Source organism: Salmo salar, chromosome 05 (genome assembly GCF_965601325.2).
Source record: "Salmo salar chromosome 05, fSalSal1, whole genome shotgun sequence".
Lineage (NCBI taxonomy): Eukaryota > Metazoa > Chordata > Actinopteri > Salmoniformes > Salmonidae > Salmo > Salmo salar.
The window spans coordinates 57,769,626-57,789,438 of record NC_138295.1 but is presented as its reverse complement, the minus strand read 5'-3'; the positions used below and the strand labels follow the sequence as shown (position 1 = coordinate 57,789,438).

General features: G+C 43.5%; 2 protein-coding genes across 2 annotated transcripts in view; both read left to right on the top strand.

Annotated features, from left to right (window-relative positions):
* Nucleotides 1-2,775: 2,775 nt before the first annotated feature.
* On the top strand, nucleotides 2,776-14,011 carry LOC106605234 (26S proteasome regulatory subunit 6B). Its single transcript, XM_014200657.3, has 10 exons — nucleotides 2,776-2,882; nucleotides 3,642-3,740; nucleotides 6,964-7,150; nucleotides 8,911-9,057; nucleotides 9,214-9,417; nucleotides 9,570-9,737; nucleotides 11,366-11,442; nucleotides 11,676-11,844; nucleotides 12,239-12,294; nucleotides 12,507-14,011. The coding sequence occupies exons 1-10, from the start codon at nucleotides 2,847-2,849 to the stop codon at nucleotides 12,618-12,620; spliced, it is 1,257 nt and encodes a 418-aa protein (XP_014056132.1). The 5' UTR covers nucleotides 2,776-2,846; the 3' UTR covers nucleotides 12,621-14,011.
* A 482-nt stretch (nucleotides 14,012-14,493) lies between these two features.
* The window catches only part of LOC106605235 (beta-1,4-galactosyltransferase 3), a 30,304-nt gene continuing 24,984 nt past the window's right edge, over nucleotides 14,494-19,813 (top strand). The window contains exon 1 of the mRNA XM_014200658.3: nucleotides 14,494-14,753. The gene's annotated coding sequence lies outside the window, so the exon portion shown is untranslated. The remainder of the gene's footprint in view (nucleotides 14,754-19,813) is intronic.

Genomic DNA, 19,813 nt, shown 5'->3' with positions numbered 1-19,813 from the left:
CATGGAGGAGCGCGTGCAACACCACACCACCGTTCTCCACCGTCTCAGGACCGCCATGGATCAAGTGATGGCGACGATGGAGAGATGGGAGAGGGGTGGCCTGCCTACTCCTCCACCAGCCACACTCCAATCAGCACCACCACCTTCTCCGGCGTCATCCGACCCAGCGGTATTCGGCTCGCGCTCCCGAGGGAATACGATGGGACGGCTGCCGGGTGCAAGGGTTTTCTGCTCCAGCTGGAGCTTTACCTGGCAACCGTTCACCCGGCTCCTTCGGGAGGTGAGAGCGTGAATGCCCTCGTCTCCTGCCTGTCAGGCAAAGCTCTGGAGTGGGCCAACGCTGTCTGGGATGGACCAGACTCGGCGAGGGACCACTACCCGGAGTTCACCCGCCGCTTCCGGGCCGTGTTCGATCATCCCCCTGAGGGGCGAGCGGTGTGTGAGCATCTGTTCCATCTATGGCAGGAGACGAGGAGCGCACAAGACTTCGCTCTGGAGTTCAGGACCTTGGCCGCTGGCGCAGGGTGGAACGACAGGGCCCTGATAGACCACTATAGGTGCAGCTTACGTGAGGACGTCCGCAGGGAGCTAGCATGCAGAGATGCTACCCTCACCCTGGACCAGCTAGTGGACATGTCCATAAAGTTGGACAACTTGCTGGCTGCAGGTGAGTCAGTACCAGGCTCACCCAGAGCCCCCTGTTGGTCACATGTATGTGTTAATTTATTTCCCCAAGTTTTCCCCCCAGTCCCAGCATAAGGCGCTAGTAGATTCAGGCGCAGCGGGGAAGTTCATGGACCGCGGTTTCGCGCATAGGTTAGGGATTCCCCTGGTTCAGATGGACAAACCCTTCCATGTGCACTCCCAAGATAGTCGACCATTAGGGTCAGGGGTGGTCAGGGAAGCCACGGCTCCACTGGACATGGTTACGCAGGGGGGTCATGAGGAGAGAATTAGTCTCTTCCTCATTGATTCTCCTGCGTTTCCGTGGTGCTGGGGATTCCCTGGTTGGCCTTTCACACCCCCACTATTTCGTGGCAACAGAGGGCTCTAAAGGGGTGGTCAGAGGAGTGCTCAGGTAGGTGTGTGGGAGTTTCCATCGGTGCAACGACGGTGGAGAGTCCAGACTAAATCTCCACCGTGCGCATTCCCCCCGAATATGCCGATTTGGCTATCGCCTTCTGTAAAAAAAGGGCGACCCAATTACCACCTCATCGACGAGGGGATTGTGCGATAAACCTCCAGGTAAACGCCCAAGAGTCACGTCCACAGCGGCCTTGGTCACACCTATCGGTAGACTTCCTGACCAATCTTCCTCCGTCCCAGGGTAACACCACGATCCTGGTCGTTGTGGATCGGTTTTCTAAGTCCTGTCGTCTCCTCCCTTTGCCCGGTCTCCCTACGGCCCTACAGACTGCGGAGGCCCTGTTTACACACGTCTTCCGGCACTACGGGGTGCCTGAGGACATAGTTTCTGATCGGGGTCCCCAGTTCACGTCCCGGGTTTGGAGGGCGTTCATGGAGCATCTGGGGGTCTCGGTCAGCCTGACCTCTGGTTTTCACCCCGAGAGTAATGGGCAGGTGGAGAGAGTAAACCAGGATGTGGATAGGTTTCTGCGGTCGTATTGCCAGGACCGGCCAGGGGAGTGGGTGAGGTACGTTCCATGGGTAGAGATGGCCCAGAACTCACTCCGCCACTCCTCAACTAACCTTTCGCCCTTTCAGTGCATGTTGGGGTATCAGCCGGGCCTGGTACCATGGCATCCGAGCCAGACCGAGGCTCCTGTGTTGGAGTATTGGGTGAAGCGCTCGAGGGAGACCTGGGAGGCCATCCACGGGTACCTGAAACGGGCCGAAGGGCGGCAGAAAGTGAGCGCTGACCGCCACCGCAATGAGGCCCCGGTGTTCGCACCGATTTAGACCTGGGACACCAGATGTGTGCAACTAATTATCAGGTATAACAGAAAACCAGCAGGATTCAGACCTCGTAGGGTAAGAGTGAGGTACCGCTGTTTAGAGTATACTGTTTGCTCAATATATTTTGATAACTAAAATACTAATTGAGGGCCTTTCCGACTGCAGGCAAGGCGATTTAAAACAATCCACATCTTATTTATTTCAAAGACGCTATTGACCCTCTGTAACCAAATCATGCTTTCTGGGGTAGTAGACTATTTTGAATGATTTTATTTGTTTCTGTATAGACAGGAGTAGGCTAATTAGGCTATATAATTTTACCAATTTTAATTCAATTGACTTTAGGGGAAGCTTAGCCTATGGGGGACAGTGATCCATCGAAAAAAAACTGAATATCATTGTGATAGATTTGGTATAAAGCATTTTTTTCTTCATCTGTGGACAGACTTAATACAGGACAAAAATAAAAAGCTATGCAACAGAGGAAGGATGCAACAGACTATGCAGCAGCAGTAGAGTCATACAGCCTAGTATAGCCACCAGCTAACTGGCAGGAAATACACAAACCTCACCCAACCTACTGAACGTCACTGTCAACATAATTTGCCAAACTGTCCTGTACATAAAACTAGGATTCTGCTAAAGAGAGCGTGAGCAGTCATTCACCTGCTATCCATCATATCTGTCATCAGTATTCATCTAATTCATAGTGATGTGAGGGTGTTTGCTTACTATATCAGATGGAGGCAAGGTTTAGAAAACAAATTACTCCGAAGAACAAAAAACATTGTGTTTGTGGAGCAATCTCTCAATTAATTTGCATTTGTTGATAATGCTTGTCCACAGAAACTTCATTACCCATGAATCCCACAAATGGCGCTTGGGTCCTTACGTAGAACGTCAGTACGTCACATGATAGGGAATTCAACATGGAGGACATTGGAGTAACTGTTGAAAAAATTCAGGTATGATTCATTTTGACCGTGTACATTTTCACCGTTGTTTTTGGTTATAAAAAACTTTAAAAAGTATAGACAGCTTAAAACGTACTATCTTTAATCTAAAGTGTTCTTTGAATACATTTAATTCGTCCGTCATCCAACTAAACGTGCCAATTCATTCACTACACTGTAAATGCTCTGTCATGTAAGCAGACATGCTATCTCAACTGGCAAGCTAGGCAACTTTAGCTAGTTAGCTAAACGTTTGTATTTTGGTGTAGCTACGTTAGCTGACTTCTGCTTTGGCTAATAATTAATAATAAGGCATTTAGAAAAAGTTAACATTACTTTAGGCTCAGTCATATCCAATCTAATTTATCGTGCTAGCTACTTAACTACTTCGCTAGTTCTACATTCGTTTGTTATCTGACTTGCTAACCTTAGCTGCCGGCCGTTGACTTGTGCTATTTTGTTTGTTGTAGCTTCAAGCTTACCAATACTACACTCACAACGTTACCTACCGCAGTATCGTACTTATCCTTTACGGAACAGCACTGAAACAATGTCGTGGATTGAAATATCTTCCAATCCGCTCCTCTCACTTTTTCTATCGGTCATCACTCACCCAGCATTAGGCAAGTAAATTAACAAGCTAGCTAGCAACACCACAAACAGTTAGCTAGTAGCAAACGTTAACATTTGCTACAGTGTTTTCACAGATTTGGGGTTATGCTTACAACGTAGAATTTGTGTAAATGCTTGTGTTGTTTTATGTCTACAAAGGACGAAGTGCCTGCCATGCTGAACTCACGACCACCGACGGGGCTTTCTTTCCTGGCCCCAGAACCAGAAGATCTTGAAGACCTTTACAGCAGATATAAGGTCTGTACTGGGAACAGCTTCTGTGTGTCTATGCTTGGCTGTTGAGGTCTATTTCTGTCAGCACAACAAGAAAATAAATTTAAATCATACAGGCCCTTTCTGTGATTTCTTCAATCACAGTAAAGATGTTAACTATTACAGTGCCTAGAGAAAGTATTCACACCCCTTGACTTTTTCCACATTTTGTTGTTACAGCCTGAATTTAAAATTGATTAAATATTGATTTTTTTTTGTTCTCTGGCCTACACCCAATACCCCGTAATGTCAAAGTGGAATTATATTTCGTTTTTTAAAACAAATTAATAAAAAATGAAAAGCTGAAATCTATTGAGTCATGTATTCAACCCCTTTGTTATGGCAAGCCTAAATACGTTCTGAAGTAAAAATGTGTTTAAGTTACAAAAGTTGCATGGACTCACACTGCAATAATAGTGTTTATCAGGAATTCTGAACGACTACCTCATATCTATACCCCACTCACAATTATCTATAAGGTCCCTCAGTTGAGCATTGAATTTCAAACACAGATTCAACCACAAAGACCAGGGAGGATTTACAATACCTTGCACTGAAGGGCACATATTGTAGATAAACAAATAATGGACATTGAATACCCCTTTCAGCAAGGTGAAGTAATTAATTACACTTTAGATGGTGCATCAATACACCCAGCCACATACATGCGTCCTTCCTAACTCAGTTGCCGGAGAGGAAGGAAACCGCTCAGGGATTTCACCATGAGGCCAATGGTGACATTAAAACAGTTAGAGTTGAAGGCTGTGATAGGAGAAAACTGAAGATGGATCAACAATGGTGTTATTACTCTACAATACTAGCCTAATTTACAGAGTGAAAACGAGAGAGCCTGTACAGAATAAAAATATTCCAAAGCAGCATCCTGTTTGCAACAAGGCACTGAAGTAATACTGCAAAAAATGTGACAAATCAATGACTGTTTTCCTGAATACAAATTGTTATGTTTGGGGCAAATGGTTGTCTAGCAATGATTTGACAGAACTTGAAGAATAAAAAAGAAATAAAAATGGCAAATGTTGCACAATCCAGGTGTGGAAAGCTTTTAGAGACTAACGCAGAAAGACTCACAGCTGTTATCACTGCCAAATGTGCTTCTACAAAGTATTAACTCAATGGTGTGAATACTTACAGAAATATAACAGACATATTTCATTTTCAATATATTTGCAAACATTTTAATGAAAGTTTTCACTTTTATTATTGGGTTATGAAGGTAGATTGGTGAGAAAAAAAACATTATAATCCATTTTTAATTCAGACAAAATTTGGAATAAGTCTAAGGGTATGAATACTTTCTGAAGGCACTATTTCAATCAAATGTATTTATAAAGCCCTTTTTACATAAGCAGATGTCACGAAGTGCTATACAGAAACCCAGCCTAAAACCCCAAACAGCAAGCAATGCAGATGTAGAAGTACAGTTTCTCAGAAAAACTCCATAGAAAGGCAGGAACCTAGGAAGAAACCTAGAGGAACCAGGCTCTGAGGGGTGGCCAGCCCTCTTCTGGCAGTGCCGGGTGGAGATTGTAACAGTACATGGCCAAGATGTTCATAGATGACAAGATGGGTCATATAATAATAATAATCACAGTGGTTGTACAGGGTGCAACATGTCAGCACCTCAGGAGTAAATGTCAGTTGGCATTTCATAGCCGGTCATTCAGAGTTGGAGACAGCAGGTGTGGTAGAGAGAGTTGAAAACACTAGGTCTGGGACAAGGTAGTGTGTCCGGGGAACAGGTCAGGGTTCAATAGCCACAGGCGGAACAGTTGAAACTGCAGCAGCAGCACGACCAGGTGGACTGGGGACAGCAAGGAGTCCTGAGGCATGGACCTAGGGCTCAAGTCCTCAGAGAGAGAGAGAGCATACATACTAAATTCACACAGGACACCGGATAAGACGGGAGAAATACTGCAGATATACAGACTGACCCTAGCCCCCCGACACAAACTATTGCAGCATAAATACTGGAGGCTGCGATAGGAGGGGTCAGGAGACACTGTGGCCCCGTCCGACGATACCCCCAGACAGGGCCAACCAGGCAAGATATAACCCCACCCACCTTGCCGAAGCATAGCCCCGACACCACTAGAGGGATATCTTCAAACCACCAACTTACTATCCTGAGACAAGGCCGAGTATAGCCCACAAAGATCTCCCCCACGGCACGAACCTCGAGGGGTCGCCAACCCAGACAGGAAGATCACGTCAGTGACTCAAGTGACGCACCCCTCCTAGGGAAGGCATGGGAGAGCACCAGTAAGCCAGTGCCTCAGCCCCCGTAATAGTGTTAGAGGCAGAGAATCCCAGTGGAGAGAGGGGAACCGGCCAGGCAGAGACAGCAAGGGTGGTTTGTCGCTCCAGTGCCTTTCCGTTCACCTTGTATTTGTGTTTAAACAAAGCAGCAGCTACTCTTCCTGGGGTCCAGCAAAATTAAGGCAGTTTATACAATTTAAAAGAATGTACAAAACATTCACAGATTTGACAACACACTGTGTGCCCTCAGGCCCCTACTCCACCACTACCACATATCTACAGTACTAAATCCATGTGTGTGTATGCATGTGCCTGTGCCAATGCCAATGTGTGTTGCTTCACAGTCACCACTGTTCCATAAGATGTTTTTTTTAAATCTAATTTTACTGCTTGCATCAGTTACTTGATGTGGAATAGAGTTCCGTGTAGTCATGGCTCTATGTAGTACTGTGTGCCTCCCATAGTCTGTTCTGGACTTGGGAAGTTCACACTCCTGGGCCAGACTACACTCAATCATAGGACCTACTGAAGAGATGAGTCTTTAATAAAGACTTAAAGATCGAGACCGAGTCTGCGTTTCTCACATGGCTAGGCAGACCATTCCATAAAAATTGAGCTCTATAGGAGAAAACCCTGCCTCCAGCTGTTTGCTTCGAAATTCTAGGGACAATAAGGAGGCCTGCGTCTTGTGACCGTAGCGTACGTGTAGGTATGTACGGCAGGACCAAATCGGAGAGATGGGTAGAAGCACCCAATGTATTGCTTTGTAGGTTAGCAGTAAAACCTTGAAATTAGCCCTAGCCTTAACAGGAAGCCAGTGTAGATGCTAGCACTGGAGTAATAGGATTTAAAAAAAAATGTTTCACCATGATTCACCAATAAACATACATTCTCCATGACACCGTTCCCACCCTCTCCTTTACTATTGTAGAAGCTGCAGCAGGAGCTGGAGTTTCTGGAGGTGCAGGAGGAGTACATCAAAGATGAACAGAAGAACCTGAAGAAGGAGTTCCTCCACGCCCAGGAGGAGGTGAAGAGGATCCAGAGTATCCCTCTGGTCATCGGCCAGTTCCTGGAGGCTGTGGACCAAAACACAGCCATCGTGGGCTCCACCACAGGTACAGTATTTTTACTCTTGTCTGTCCTCACATAGATTGTGTAGGTAAGCCTCTGGTTGTTTCCTCCAGAGACTGGAGACTTGAATCCGAGTCGATATATCGGTCCGATTATTGGCCCTTTTCTAGTCTATCGGCCCTTCTCTATCGGTTTTGCCGATAGTCCTTCTGCATAGCAATACTGCTGCTATGCCAGCCTGCCTGAGCCACGAGCTCTGCACAATGCTGATGAAATGTAAAAAATCGTCCGATTAATCGGTATCGGCTTTTTTCCGGTCCTCCAATAATCGGTATCGGCGGTAAAAAAATCATAATCGGTCGACCTCTAATGTGGATGTCCTAGGCTGACATGGTTACACGGGGTCTGCGGTTGTGACGCCGGTTGGATGTACGGCCAAATTTTCTAAAATGACATTCAAGGTGGCTTATTGTAGAGAAATGAACATTCAAATATCTGGAAACAGCTCTTGTGGACATTCCTGCAGTCAGCATGCCAATTTCCCCATCCCTCAACTTGAGACAGCTGTTTAATCAGCTTTTTGATATTCCACACCTGTCAGGTGGATGGATTATCTTGGCAAAAGATAAATGCTCACTAACAGGGACAAACAAATTTGTGCATACATTTGAGAGAACTTTTTGTGCATATGGAACATTTCTGGGATCTTTTATTTCAGCTCATGATACATGGGACCAACAGTGTATTTATCATAGTAGCATAGCTGGAATAGCCAATTGAGTTGTTTCAAATTTCATCCTAGGGCCTTCCCTGTGGGCCTTCCCTGTGGCTCAGTTGGTAGAGCATGGTGTTTGCAACGCCAGCATGGTGTGTGCAACGCCAGGGTTGTGGGTTTCGATTCCCATGGGGGGGGCAGTACAAAAAATGCATGAAATGAAATGTATGCATTCACTATTGTAAGTCGCTCTGGATAAGAGCGTCTGCTAAATTACTAAAATGTAAAATGTCCTGAGTTCTTTAGAGAATATTTTTTTCCCTATCCCGGAAAATGACACATACTAGTTTCGTAAACATCCGTGATCACAAATCATAACGTTACGTTTATCCCATTTGCATTAAATAGATGTTATTTTATATTCTCAAACTAACAGCTTTTCCTATATGATGTCAATCCATACAGGCGTGACATGCTGGCGTGATACATTCATGCGAATGTTGTTGATCAGTTGGCTAATATAGTCTAAGTCCAAAATGAAGGGCAAACAGATTGTCATCTTTAGCGCCATAGACTCTACTGACCAGCCAAAACAAGCTCAACTCAATGCATGCACACACTCCTATTGAATATGGATTCACCTGTGTTGTGAGTATGCCTATGACATAATCATTTACCATTCAAATATAATTGCCATTATGTTATTTAGTTTGGTTAAAAACAAAGTCAAATGTATTGTTCGGTTTTAAAATTGATGCATTATTGCAAACATGGCTGTCTTTGGGAAATTTTATGATATTGTATATCTGCCTAAAATATCGGCCAACTGCCGTCTTTGACCCTTAAAAAATCCATATCGTTCATTCTCTAATAGCCGCACCCATATTTTGCACAGTAACACCAATGCCTCATTCTTACTGTAATGCTAAACATGTGGCTCTAATATTCACTAATGACATTTCCCCCTCTTTCCCTGTGCAACCCTCTTTCTCGGCTTCTCTCTGTCCACCCCATTTTCTGTCTCTGTCCACCCCCTTTTCTGTCTCTGTCCATCCCCTTCTCTGTCACCCCCTATTCTCCTTGACTCAGGCTCAAACTACTATGTGCGTATCCTAAGCACCATCGACAGAGAGCTGCTGAAGCCCAATGCGTCGGTGGCCCTGCACAAGCACAGCAATGCCCTGGTGGACGTGCTCCCCCCAGAGGCTGACAGCAGCATCATGATGCTCACATCAGGTACACATACACACTATTCTACCCCCTGGTATACATATCCCTTTGTACAATATATTGCACAGTCGTGAGTGGAACAAACATGCATTCATGCGTGCTTACATACATTACATGCATATTCCACCCATTGATGCCATTTTCCTGTATCTCTCCGTGCAGACCAAAAGCCGGATGTGATGTATGCTGACATCGGAGGGATGGATATCCAGAAGCAGGAAGTGAGGGAAGCAGTGGAGCTTCCACTCACACACTTTGAGCTTTACAAACAGATTGGCATTGACCCGCCCAGGGGGGTTCTGATGTATGGGCCACCTGGCTGTGGGAAGACCATGCTGGCCAAGGCTGTGGCTCACCACACAACAGGTAGGCCATTCACCATGTTCACCATTATCTATAGGATGCACAGGTGATTAGACAGTCATTTTTTTGGTTGCAAAGAATTGTCATCATGTTACCATATCAGTATTTGGTTATTGACCAATGCATTTGATTTGATATCTTGGTCTCTCTCTCAGCGGCGTTCATCCGCGTGGTAGGCTCGGAGTTTGTGCAGAAGTACCTGGGCGAGGGCCCCCGCATGGTGCGTGACGTTTTCCGGCTGGCCAAGGAAAACGCACCCGCCATCATCTTCATCGATGAGATCGATGCCATCGCTACCAAGCGTTTTGATGCACAGACTGGAGGTATGAGCCATTGTGTACCTTTTAAAATCAGCTGCACAGAATAGGCTATGGAATGGACTGGTCATTGGCTAATCACTAGCGTTGCACATAGCAATCAAATCTAATAAGACAAGCAAAATAGAGAAGATTTACAGATCGGCATTCCTGATACCAAATGTCTGTACTTGTGATCTTCAGGGTTCTTACAAGTTGCTTAAAGTACTTGAATTTGGTACTCTGAAATTCAAGTACTGGAAAACCTTGAAAACCTTGAAAATCTGACATTTTGTCAAGTTGGTACTTGAAAAGTACTTGGAAACAAACATCACTTCGATGGCTAGAATGCCGGGAAAATATTGATTCAAGCCTGCCTTTTGTGCATATGGAACATTTCTGGGATCTTTTATTTCAGCTCATGAAACATGGGACCAACACTTTACATGTTGCGATTTATATTTGTTTTCAATATAGTTTACCCACCTTTTTTACCACTACATCACTGGACCCAACCAACCGACACCATGTAAGGTGCAAAAAATGCGTCAGACTTTGACATTGCGAGCACGGGTAAATCGGCCCTGAAGAGCCACATAAAGGGGGAAAGACACAACACTGCATCCTGCACTGGCGCCAGTTCTACATTATGACTTTTTCTCTGCCACGACCTCTAGAGCTTTTTTTGCCAATCGCCTCATTCACAGGGCGCACGCGATATTCCGCTTTATCAAGTGGCAGCTGTGCTCCTGCCGTTCTGGTGGCCGTTTACGTATCGTTTTTCTGACACAGCCCACCCGCCCTTCTCCCGACCGGCGACCCTAAAGCTGCCAGTCAGAAGCAAGACGCTTTTTCGTAGCTATTAACTAGTAGATTCCCAAAGGCCCAATAAAAACACTCATTAAGCTGGAAGTTGGTAGTAATGCGAATAGGAGATGTGTTCACCAGTAGGCATCTCCCAAAACTCTGCTCATCGGTAGTCAAATTACAAAATCATCAGTACTGACTTGCATATGTAGTGAAACAATGCGTTATTGAGTAGAACTTGTAAGGTAGTGATGAATACTAAGTAGTTTTTTAGGTTGTGGTGATATACTGCCATCTGGTGGCGAGTAGGAACAATTGAGTAGTATGAAATATTACAAATTGATGGTCCTTAAAAATAAATATTAGTGCTTGGAAAAAACATGTTTCTGTAAAGGCCCCCTAGTTGCTCTGAGTGTTAGCTAGGCTATGGTTTATCCTTGGCCCAGATGGAGACACAAGGACACAACAGACCCATGGTCCGTCAGCTTATCAAGAGCAATAACCTTCATATTTTTGTGTGGCCAAGTGATTTGTTTTGACTGCTACCACCATAGAGTTAGTTAGGTTTTTAAGGACAGGGTAGTTGCAGTTAACTTCAGGTTAGAGTTGGGAATCGGAATTTACCCACAAAACAGAACTACCTGTAACGATGTCGGTAAATGTCATCATTGTTTAAAGCATCCAGGCAAACAGATTCACAGAGATCCACAATAGAGACAAATTTGGTTGTGGCCTTATTATCTTGAGTGGGATTGATTATTAGGACTGAAAATAAGACCAAGCAGTTAATGGTGTGGTTGAACCCTGACATTGGTAATCCCTCATTGTATTCTCTCCTTCCCAAACAGCTGACAGGGAGGTGCAGAGGATTCTGCTGGAGCTTCTCAACCAAATGGACGGCTTTGACCAGACCGTCAACGTCAAGGTGAGCTTTTCCTCTGTGACATACTGTCTCTAGGGCTTATTGTATGTTGTAGTCTCATTAATGCAGCTAACCTGTAACCTTGTGTGTCACATTGAGAATATGTTAAAATGTAGTCACACTTAAGCTAAACCTATACAGTGAGTGATGTACTACTATGGGTCTTAAAGCCTCTGGTTAAGCCTTTGTCATATGACTTCCTGCCTCTCTGACCCACCTGTTTGTTCCCTTGTCAGGTGATCATGGCCACCAACAGGGCCGACACCCTGGACCCCGCCCTCCTGCGCCCGGGCCGTCTGGACAGAAAGATTGAGTTCCCCCTACCTGACCGCCGGCAGAAACGCCTGGTCTTCTCCACCATCACCAGCAAGATGAACCTCTCTGAGGAGGTGGACCTGGAGGACTGTATCCTTATTATGCCCTACCTACAAGTCTCTCATGACGTGTGGGTGTTGTATTAACTTTCTATCAATGTGTCATGAAAAAACTAGCAGCATCATGCAATATTTTCCTTCTCAGAACAAGGCACAGGAGCACAAATCCTTTTCTGTGTCCGGTTCATTGTGTGCTTCCAGTTTTCATTAAATATTTACCTCCTTGAATACACCTGTGATTTGGAACAATATTCTGACTTAAAGGTCAAATGAACCATGACTTTAGTACTCTACCTGAATGCCTTCTTTGTATAGTCTAATGCACTTTCCCATACCGTCCCTTGGTTGCTAAGTAACCGAAAGAACACTACGTTGTTCAGTGTCGTATGAGTTTGTATTTGCGGTTGTCCTTAACCAGTGTGTAGATGTGGCCAGACCAGACAAGATCTCCGGAGCAGACATCAACTCTATCTGCCAGGAGGTGAGTGGGACCCCGTGCTGTTGGGAGGAATTCTTCCATGGGGGGTCAACCTACTCCAAAAGACTCAATGTCAAAGAGTAGCAAGTTATTGCGTTCGCTAACTCGTGTTCCAAAGATAACTAAATATCCTCTGTTACATCACCTGTTGTCGGTGTGAGAACTGGAAACGCTCTGATAAATGTGCTTATAATTCTTTCATTCCTCTCACTCAGGCTGGCATGCTGGCTGTCCGTGAAAATAGGTACATCGTCCTGGCCAAGGACTTTGAGAAGGCCTACAAGACTGTTATCAAGAAGGATGAGCAGGAGCATGAGTTTTACAAGTAGAAAGTAACCTCACCCCCCCTTCTCCCTAACAAAAAGAAAAAGGCATTTAGACACACATTTTGTGATTTGTGTGTGTTTGTATCTACTACCGTCTCCATTTGTGGTTTCACAGACTCTTAACATTGACCTTGGACTGAATTTTGCTTAATTTACTAAAGGACCATTGTCAACTCGGGGGCTGTGATTCCAAACTTGAACACACACATAGTGAATGGAGGGTCTTCTTATGTGCTCTGCAGGTTCATAAGTATGTTTTACTTGACTGTAGCTAGTATAATGGCCTAGAGTTTGTAACTGTAACGTACTCACTGATAAAACAGTACTCTAAAAAAAGTTTTACATAAAAATGTAAAAAAAGTATGCATAGTCTGTCTTTATTTTTCACACAGACTGAAATATATTGGTTTAAAGTCTAGTGATGTGACAAGACAAACACACTAACAGGCCCAGGGTCATCTGCAGTGGTAGCCATACAATTGATAGATAAACTGACTATTGGTCATAGATCCTTTACTCTCGCTTGGCGCTCCATTCCTAGTTAGTCTAGACAGGCAGGCACCACTGATGCGGGGTCCTCCGTAAGAAGGGACATGGCAGCGTCTCTCTCTCCTGCTTTCCCTCTCTCTCTCTGGGTCTGCCCACGAGTCAAAGCAGTTCAGCCTCAGGTTGAAGTTCAGCCTTACACCACAAGGGGAGAAAGGCTTTGTTAGTCAAGCTCTCTGGAGATAGACATTTACTATCAAGGGCAAGATTTTGGTTTAGATAGTAAAAGACCCCTCATACAGTATATCAAATGGAATAGTACCCACTTGTGTCCCAATGGGAAACTGTTGGGCAGGTGGTCAGTGACTGGGTCAAAGTAGTTGGTGTAGAGGGGCATGGTTGCAGACTCCAGGTCCTGTGACAGCTTGGCGAAGATTGGTCCCAGGTCATGGTTTGGTAGCATCCTTTGACCAGGGCAGAGACTGCACCACATTGCTGATACTACAGCATCCAAGGTGGACTGGGGCTTCCAGGGATGGAATGGAGGACGGTGAGGTGGAAGATTGGACATTCTGAAGAAAGCTTTGGACAAACAAAATGTGTCTGTGTGATCACTAATGGCCATAACTATTTATTTGTCCACAACTGTACAGTTAGAGGATCAATCCATCACCTTAAAGTGGCATGTAGTTTGTCAGATTATTAGAAATATATTTAGCTTAGATATGTTACTGATCATGAAAAGGCAATTCATTTCGGTAACTGCTTCATTGCCTTTGTTTAACTGCTGCCAATGGAACAGTAACTTAATTTACATAACTTTGAATACTGAAGTACTGAGTGGAAAAAATAATCCCTTACCTTGTAAATAAATAAGACTTGGGTTGAAATATGGCAAAAAGTCAGTACTTTGGCTTTGACTGCAATTTGTTTACACTTGATTTTCAACAAAGATGAGTGATGCACCATTCTAGAATCTAGAACACATCTATTACAATAGAATACTTTATTTTCTCCCAGCTTGGGTGTACCATTTGGTATAAAATCGATATTTTCTTAGAAGGTACAATTACTACATAAAAGCACAACTCAAAACGTGTACGAAAGATACAGTAGTAGGTCTAAATAAACAAAAGTAATATGTTTTACACAATTTCTGTAATTTATCTTTACCATGTCTCGAGTCAAGCATATCGTGTTTTCCTCGTTCTATGTTCAGTAAGCCATAACACAAAATGATGGTTATTTCACTGTACTCAACGTCACCCGATTCAATTGTATTGCAGGTGCATTTATTGAATTCTTGTGAAACCAAACTAGCAAGTTGTGCTGAAATTCAGGACATGCATACATACAGCACGAAGAGGGTGGACGTGCGCTAAACTAACTCTTAAAGTTTCTGCCGACCGTACTATTCATTACTATAAGCAACAGCAAACAGCTGTGTACATCACTTCCTGTACTAGTTCTACATGTGAAGTGTGGCTGAAAAAGCTGCATTTCAACTTCGAAACGCAACCCTGGAACAACTCGAATTGTGAAAGGGATGTTTAACAGTGCCGTTGCCTGGAATAAATTAGTAAAGGAACCATTGCGCTATCCACGAACAAGATGATTGGATTGGTAAACACCATTTCGTGCGTTTAGTTGGTAAGCTGGCCACAGTTTATTTATGTGTATCTAGCTAATAATGCTAACTAGATAGCCAGCTAACGTTACGTTAACAAATCATGCCAGTGTATGAAATAAGTTAGCTAGTCGTTAGCAAGCTAGCAAAGTAGAATGAAATGGAGTCAGCGTTAGTTTGCCGTATTTTACAGCTTGTTTCTCCGTCACAGTTGCTAGTTGGTGCGTAGCTATCTAAAATGTTAAGTATTTATTGTGGCCGCTTTAACAATAGTTGTTTAGGCAAGGCTCGAGCCCAGGTAAGTTAGCTACGCCAGAAATGGTGGAATCTTTGGTTACATCATCATGACTCGTACAAAATCTAAAGTAAGACTTGAATGGTCTAATGTAAAAACGGATTAGTTTACTGGACACCATAGTGGGTGTGTGTGTTTCTCTGTCTGTAGGCTACATGCTATGGTTGCATCTGTTCATGTCCGTGACCAAGCAAGGAATTCTTATTCCAAGGGAATAGCTGGGTGATTTTATTTATTTAACCTTTATTTAACCAGGTCAGTTAAGAACAAATTCTTATTTACAATGACAGATTTAGCAAATACGTTAGGGTCAGATTTGAAAGAAAATGTTTTATTTTATTAAACACCCTTTAAGTAAAGCCTAAAACATGTCTGGATTTTAAGAGTCAACTTGCATCTATATACATATGTGCATAAGCCATTTGCTACCTCTTTTTCTTTTTACACACACAATATTCTTCTCTAAGTATTTTGTCATTACCACCGCGACAATCAAATTATATTAACGTTTTTTCAAAAGTGTGTGTGCTTGGTTACTATGTATATGAATAGTGACAACGGAGCACATGGAGGGAAATTCACATTTTGATGCCGGGAAATTATAGAAAAATCAAGGTAAATATGACTTGAGAATATATTTTTATTGAATGTCATTACCAAGTAGGCTATAATTTAAGCAAATTATGTAGGCCATTATATTTTTGTATTTAGGATACATTGTATGCTACCTGTTCAACTGGAGTTGGCATGCTAGAATCCCTGCTATTTATGACTAAATACTGTAAAAATGTCATTACCACCACATAATGAACTGTGATGTTAAGGAAAGAATGCGGTGGTAATGACAAGGTATTAGTTAATACATTTTTACTAACCTTAAGACCTGAAAAGACAAATTGCATATGATCATGATTTAAGTTGAAATTGGAAGCATTTGCTAAATAAGACCATTACATTTTGTATTATGTTAGGATGATTGATGTCTATTTATGTGACTTAATATGGTTATTACTGACTAATTATTTATTTTGAGATGCCCCCTAAATCAACCAAGGAGAGGACAAGGATATACACGAAAGTATAAAAATAGTGGATTCTGCTATTTCACCTGTTGCTGAAAGGTGTATAAAATCTAGCACACAGCCATGCAATCTCCATGGACAAACATTGACAGTAGAATGGCCCTTACTGAAGAGCTCAGCGACTTTCAATGTGGCACAGTTATAGGATGCAACCATTTCCAACAATTCAGTTAATCATATTTATGCCCTGCTATAGCAGCACCGGTCAACTGTAAGTGCTGTTATTGTGAAGTGGAAAGGTCTAGGAGCAACAACGCAAAGTGGTAGCCCACTCAATTTCACAGAATGGGACCGCCGAGTGCCGAAGCTCGTAAACATTGTCTGTACTCGGTTGCAACACTCATTACCGGGTTCCACACTGCCTCTGGAAGCAACGTCAGCACAATAACTGTTTGTCGGGAGCTTGATGAAATGGGTTTCTGTGGCCGAGCAGCCCCGCACAATCATAAGATCACCATGCGCAATGCCAAGCGTCGGCTGGAGTGGTGTAAAGCTCGCCGCCATTGGACACTGGAGCAGTTGAAACGCGTTCTCTGGAGTGATGAATCATGCTTCACCATCTGGCATTCCGACAGACGAATCTGGGTTTGGCGGATGCCAGGAACGATACCTGCCCCATGCACACTGCCAACTGGAAAGTTTGGTGGAGGAGGAATAATGGTCTTGGGCTGTTTTTCATGGTTCGGGATAGACCCCTTAGTTCCAGTGAAGGGAAATCTTAACGCTCCAGCATACAATGACATTCTAGACAATTTTGTGCTTCCAACTTTGTGGCAACAGTTTGGAGAAGGCCCTTTCCTGTTTCAGCATGACAATGCCCCCGTGCACAAAGCGAGGTCCATACAGAAAGGGTTTGTTGAGATCGGTGTGGATGAACTTGACTGGCCTTCAGAGCCCTGACCATTTAGTCATGACAATGATAAATACATGTAATCAACTTCTAAATAGTAAAAAAAATCCTTTTATTTTGAAATGTTAAATAAAAAAAACCTTAGGCACAGTTTCTGTAATTTTCTTTTCAACTAAAATAGCACATTTTATGGCGTGCTGGTAATGACATTAACCCTCAGGTATTTGCGGAAACCAATAAAAATGTTTATATTCTTTAAATGGTATGGTCTCAGCCACTATTAGATCTTGTTTCCAGACAGTGAAGAAAATATTCAGAGATAAAAAGCAGTAAAGAGGTTTCATTTCAAAAACATTTAACATCCAAAAGTGACCGTATTTACAAAATTAACCAGCTATGATGGAAGCCGTGTATACTCAAGGTTTAGGAGTATCCTGTGTACAGTTATAGATCCACCTAGCAGCCCCTCTGCAAACAGGATTAGGAGGGAGTGAATGTAACTTAAAGAACAGTGGTTTGTGTAATCAAGTCTTTTTTTGTGTTCTATATTTTCCCAGCCATGGCTGTTCGCCCTCTTTTGAAGGTGTACCACCTGTTCTGTAATCCGTTTGCTTTGGGCAGCGTCATTTGAGCTGGGCAAACCTTCCTCCCTACTCTCCTCTCTGTTTTTAAATAGTTACCAGAGTGAGAAAAATAGCCACAAAGACCTCGTCACAAGAGCTGGCAGGTTGAATGAGTGCATACTGGCTCTAACGTTAGATCACGGTGTTCATGGGATAAGAGCCTGACCTTACCAACGCAGACGTCTGCTGAACAGCTAGATCCTATTTTCTATCACAGGGTTTTCCAAACTTGGTCCTGCCCCCCCTGCCCTAGCATTACACAGCTGATTTCAAATAACCAACTCATTGATTATTTGAATCAGCTGTGTAGTGCTAGGGCAAAACCCAAAACGTGCACCCAGGGGGGACACCAAGACCGTGTTTGTGAAAGCCTGTTCTGGTGCGTTCAGTTCGCTTGAACGTTTGCTACGTTGCGTACCTGTTTCGTACTGAACGACACGTTTCCCCAAAACGTTCTTGAACAGACATTGAGGTACGTTTGCTCCCGTTTTGGAGGCTGTGGCTTGAAGCAATGAGTGATGTGATGTATTTAAAGGGCTTGGCCATGCTGACAGCGTTCCCGAACCCACAACCCAACCCCTCCCTGTTTTTCAAGTGGTCATTCAGTACAGCACCATTTATCAATTTAATGTTCCAGAATGTAAAAAATGTACTGAGCTCTGGTCTGTACAGACATGCATGCAATGTGATACTTGGAGGTGTCTATCCGTTTGTGGAAATACCGCAATGACATGCTTCACCTATTTGGGCTTTGATGCCTTCAGTTTGATGCAAAACATGCAAAAACAGGATTTTAACAACATGCTTACAACCGTTAGCAAACTGTTTACGCAAGCAGTGCTGTGTGATCATTAATTTAATTTCAACAGGTATTGGACACTTAATTAAAAAAAAAAAAAAAAAAATGTAAAGGGAGACTTCAGTATTTTGGCAACAAAGCCCTTCATCTACTTCCCCAGAGTCAGATGAACTCATGGATACCATTTTTATGTCTACATCCAGTATAAAGGAAGTTGGAGGTAGTTTTGTGAGCTAATGCTAACTAGCGTTAGCGCAATGACAAAGTCTATGGTATCTACTGGTATGCTAGCAGTTACCATAGACTTCCAGTCATTGCACTAACGCTTCTTAGCAATTGTGCTAATGCTAGTTAGCAACTTTCCAACAGAACACAGAGCCATAGAAATGGTATCCACAAGTTAATGGGACTCTGGGGAAGTAGATAAAGGACTTGGCTGACAAAATCATGATGTATCCCTTTAAGGTCTGAAGTGTACTTGCCCATTAGCCAAGTAAGGAGTAGGCTATTGGTTGCCTGTCAGATATGATCACTTGCATGCAGAAATGAAATATTCTGTCTTTTATGTGAACAATGAAAGATCCACACATTTTTATGTTGTATGGTTTTCAGTATAAACTGTTAACTGCCCAAAAGAACAACCACAGAGCAGGCTCAACTTGCACGGCTGCTCAGTTCACTTGCCCCAGGTGATAAGGCAACCTGTTATGTCAGTCCTTGTTGATACTTGTGGCTGTTTCATTAGTGTTGGCCTTCCTATTTGTCGGATCCATTGCTGACCCTGCTCCCTTTCTGTCCAACTAGCGCAAGACGTTACATTTTGCCCCAACACAATCTAACAATGATGTTGAATCTGTCCCAGGCTGCCATCTATTTGTTTTCTGCCCAGTACTCTGGAATGATAGTAGCGGTGGAAAGGCAACACATTCGCCGTTCATGTGTCTGTGTGACTTTTAGTGTCCTTTTTGTTTTATGTTTACGTGGTTATCCTCAGTTTTTCTGATTGGTCCCTATGGTTGTCATTGCTTAGCTACTGAGCCGTGCACCTTGTCATCATGGTTGCAATGAGGGCTATCCCAGAGGTGTGTGTGGTGTGCTCGAGCCACAAATTAACTCTGCACTATGGAAACTAGTAACTACCCAAGCAGCAGCAAAAGGTAAAGGAGAACCAGAAGAAGCTATAGAGATTTCTTTTCTTTTTTTTCTCTTCAGCAGTGAGCCTGTCCCAGTGGACTCAGACCTGAGGGAGCAGCTAAAGAGACATGTACCAGCTGCACTGACAATGAATGGCCAGTGTGTTGCCATGGGTTGCTATGACAAGGGCTCTAGCCCTCATTAATATGCTGACACTTTTTTCACACTGTGTATACTAATGTTTTAATTGCCTGGACCTGTTTGGTTGGAAGAGCTAGCTACTGTAACTTTGGCTATTTT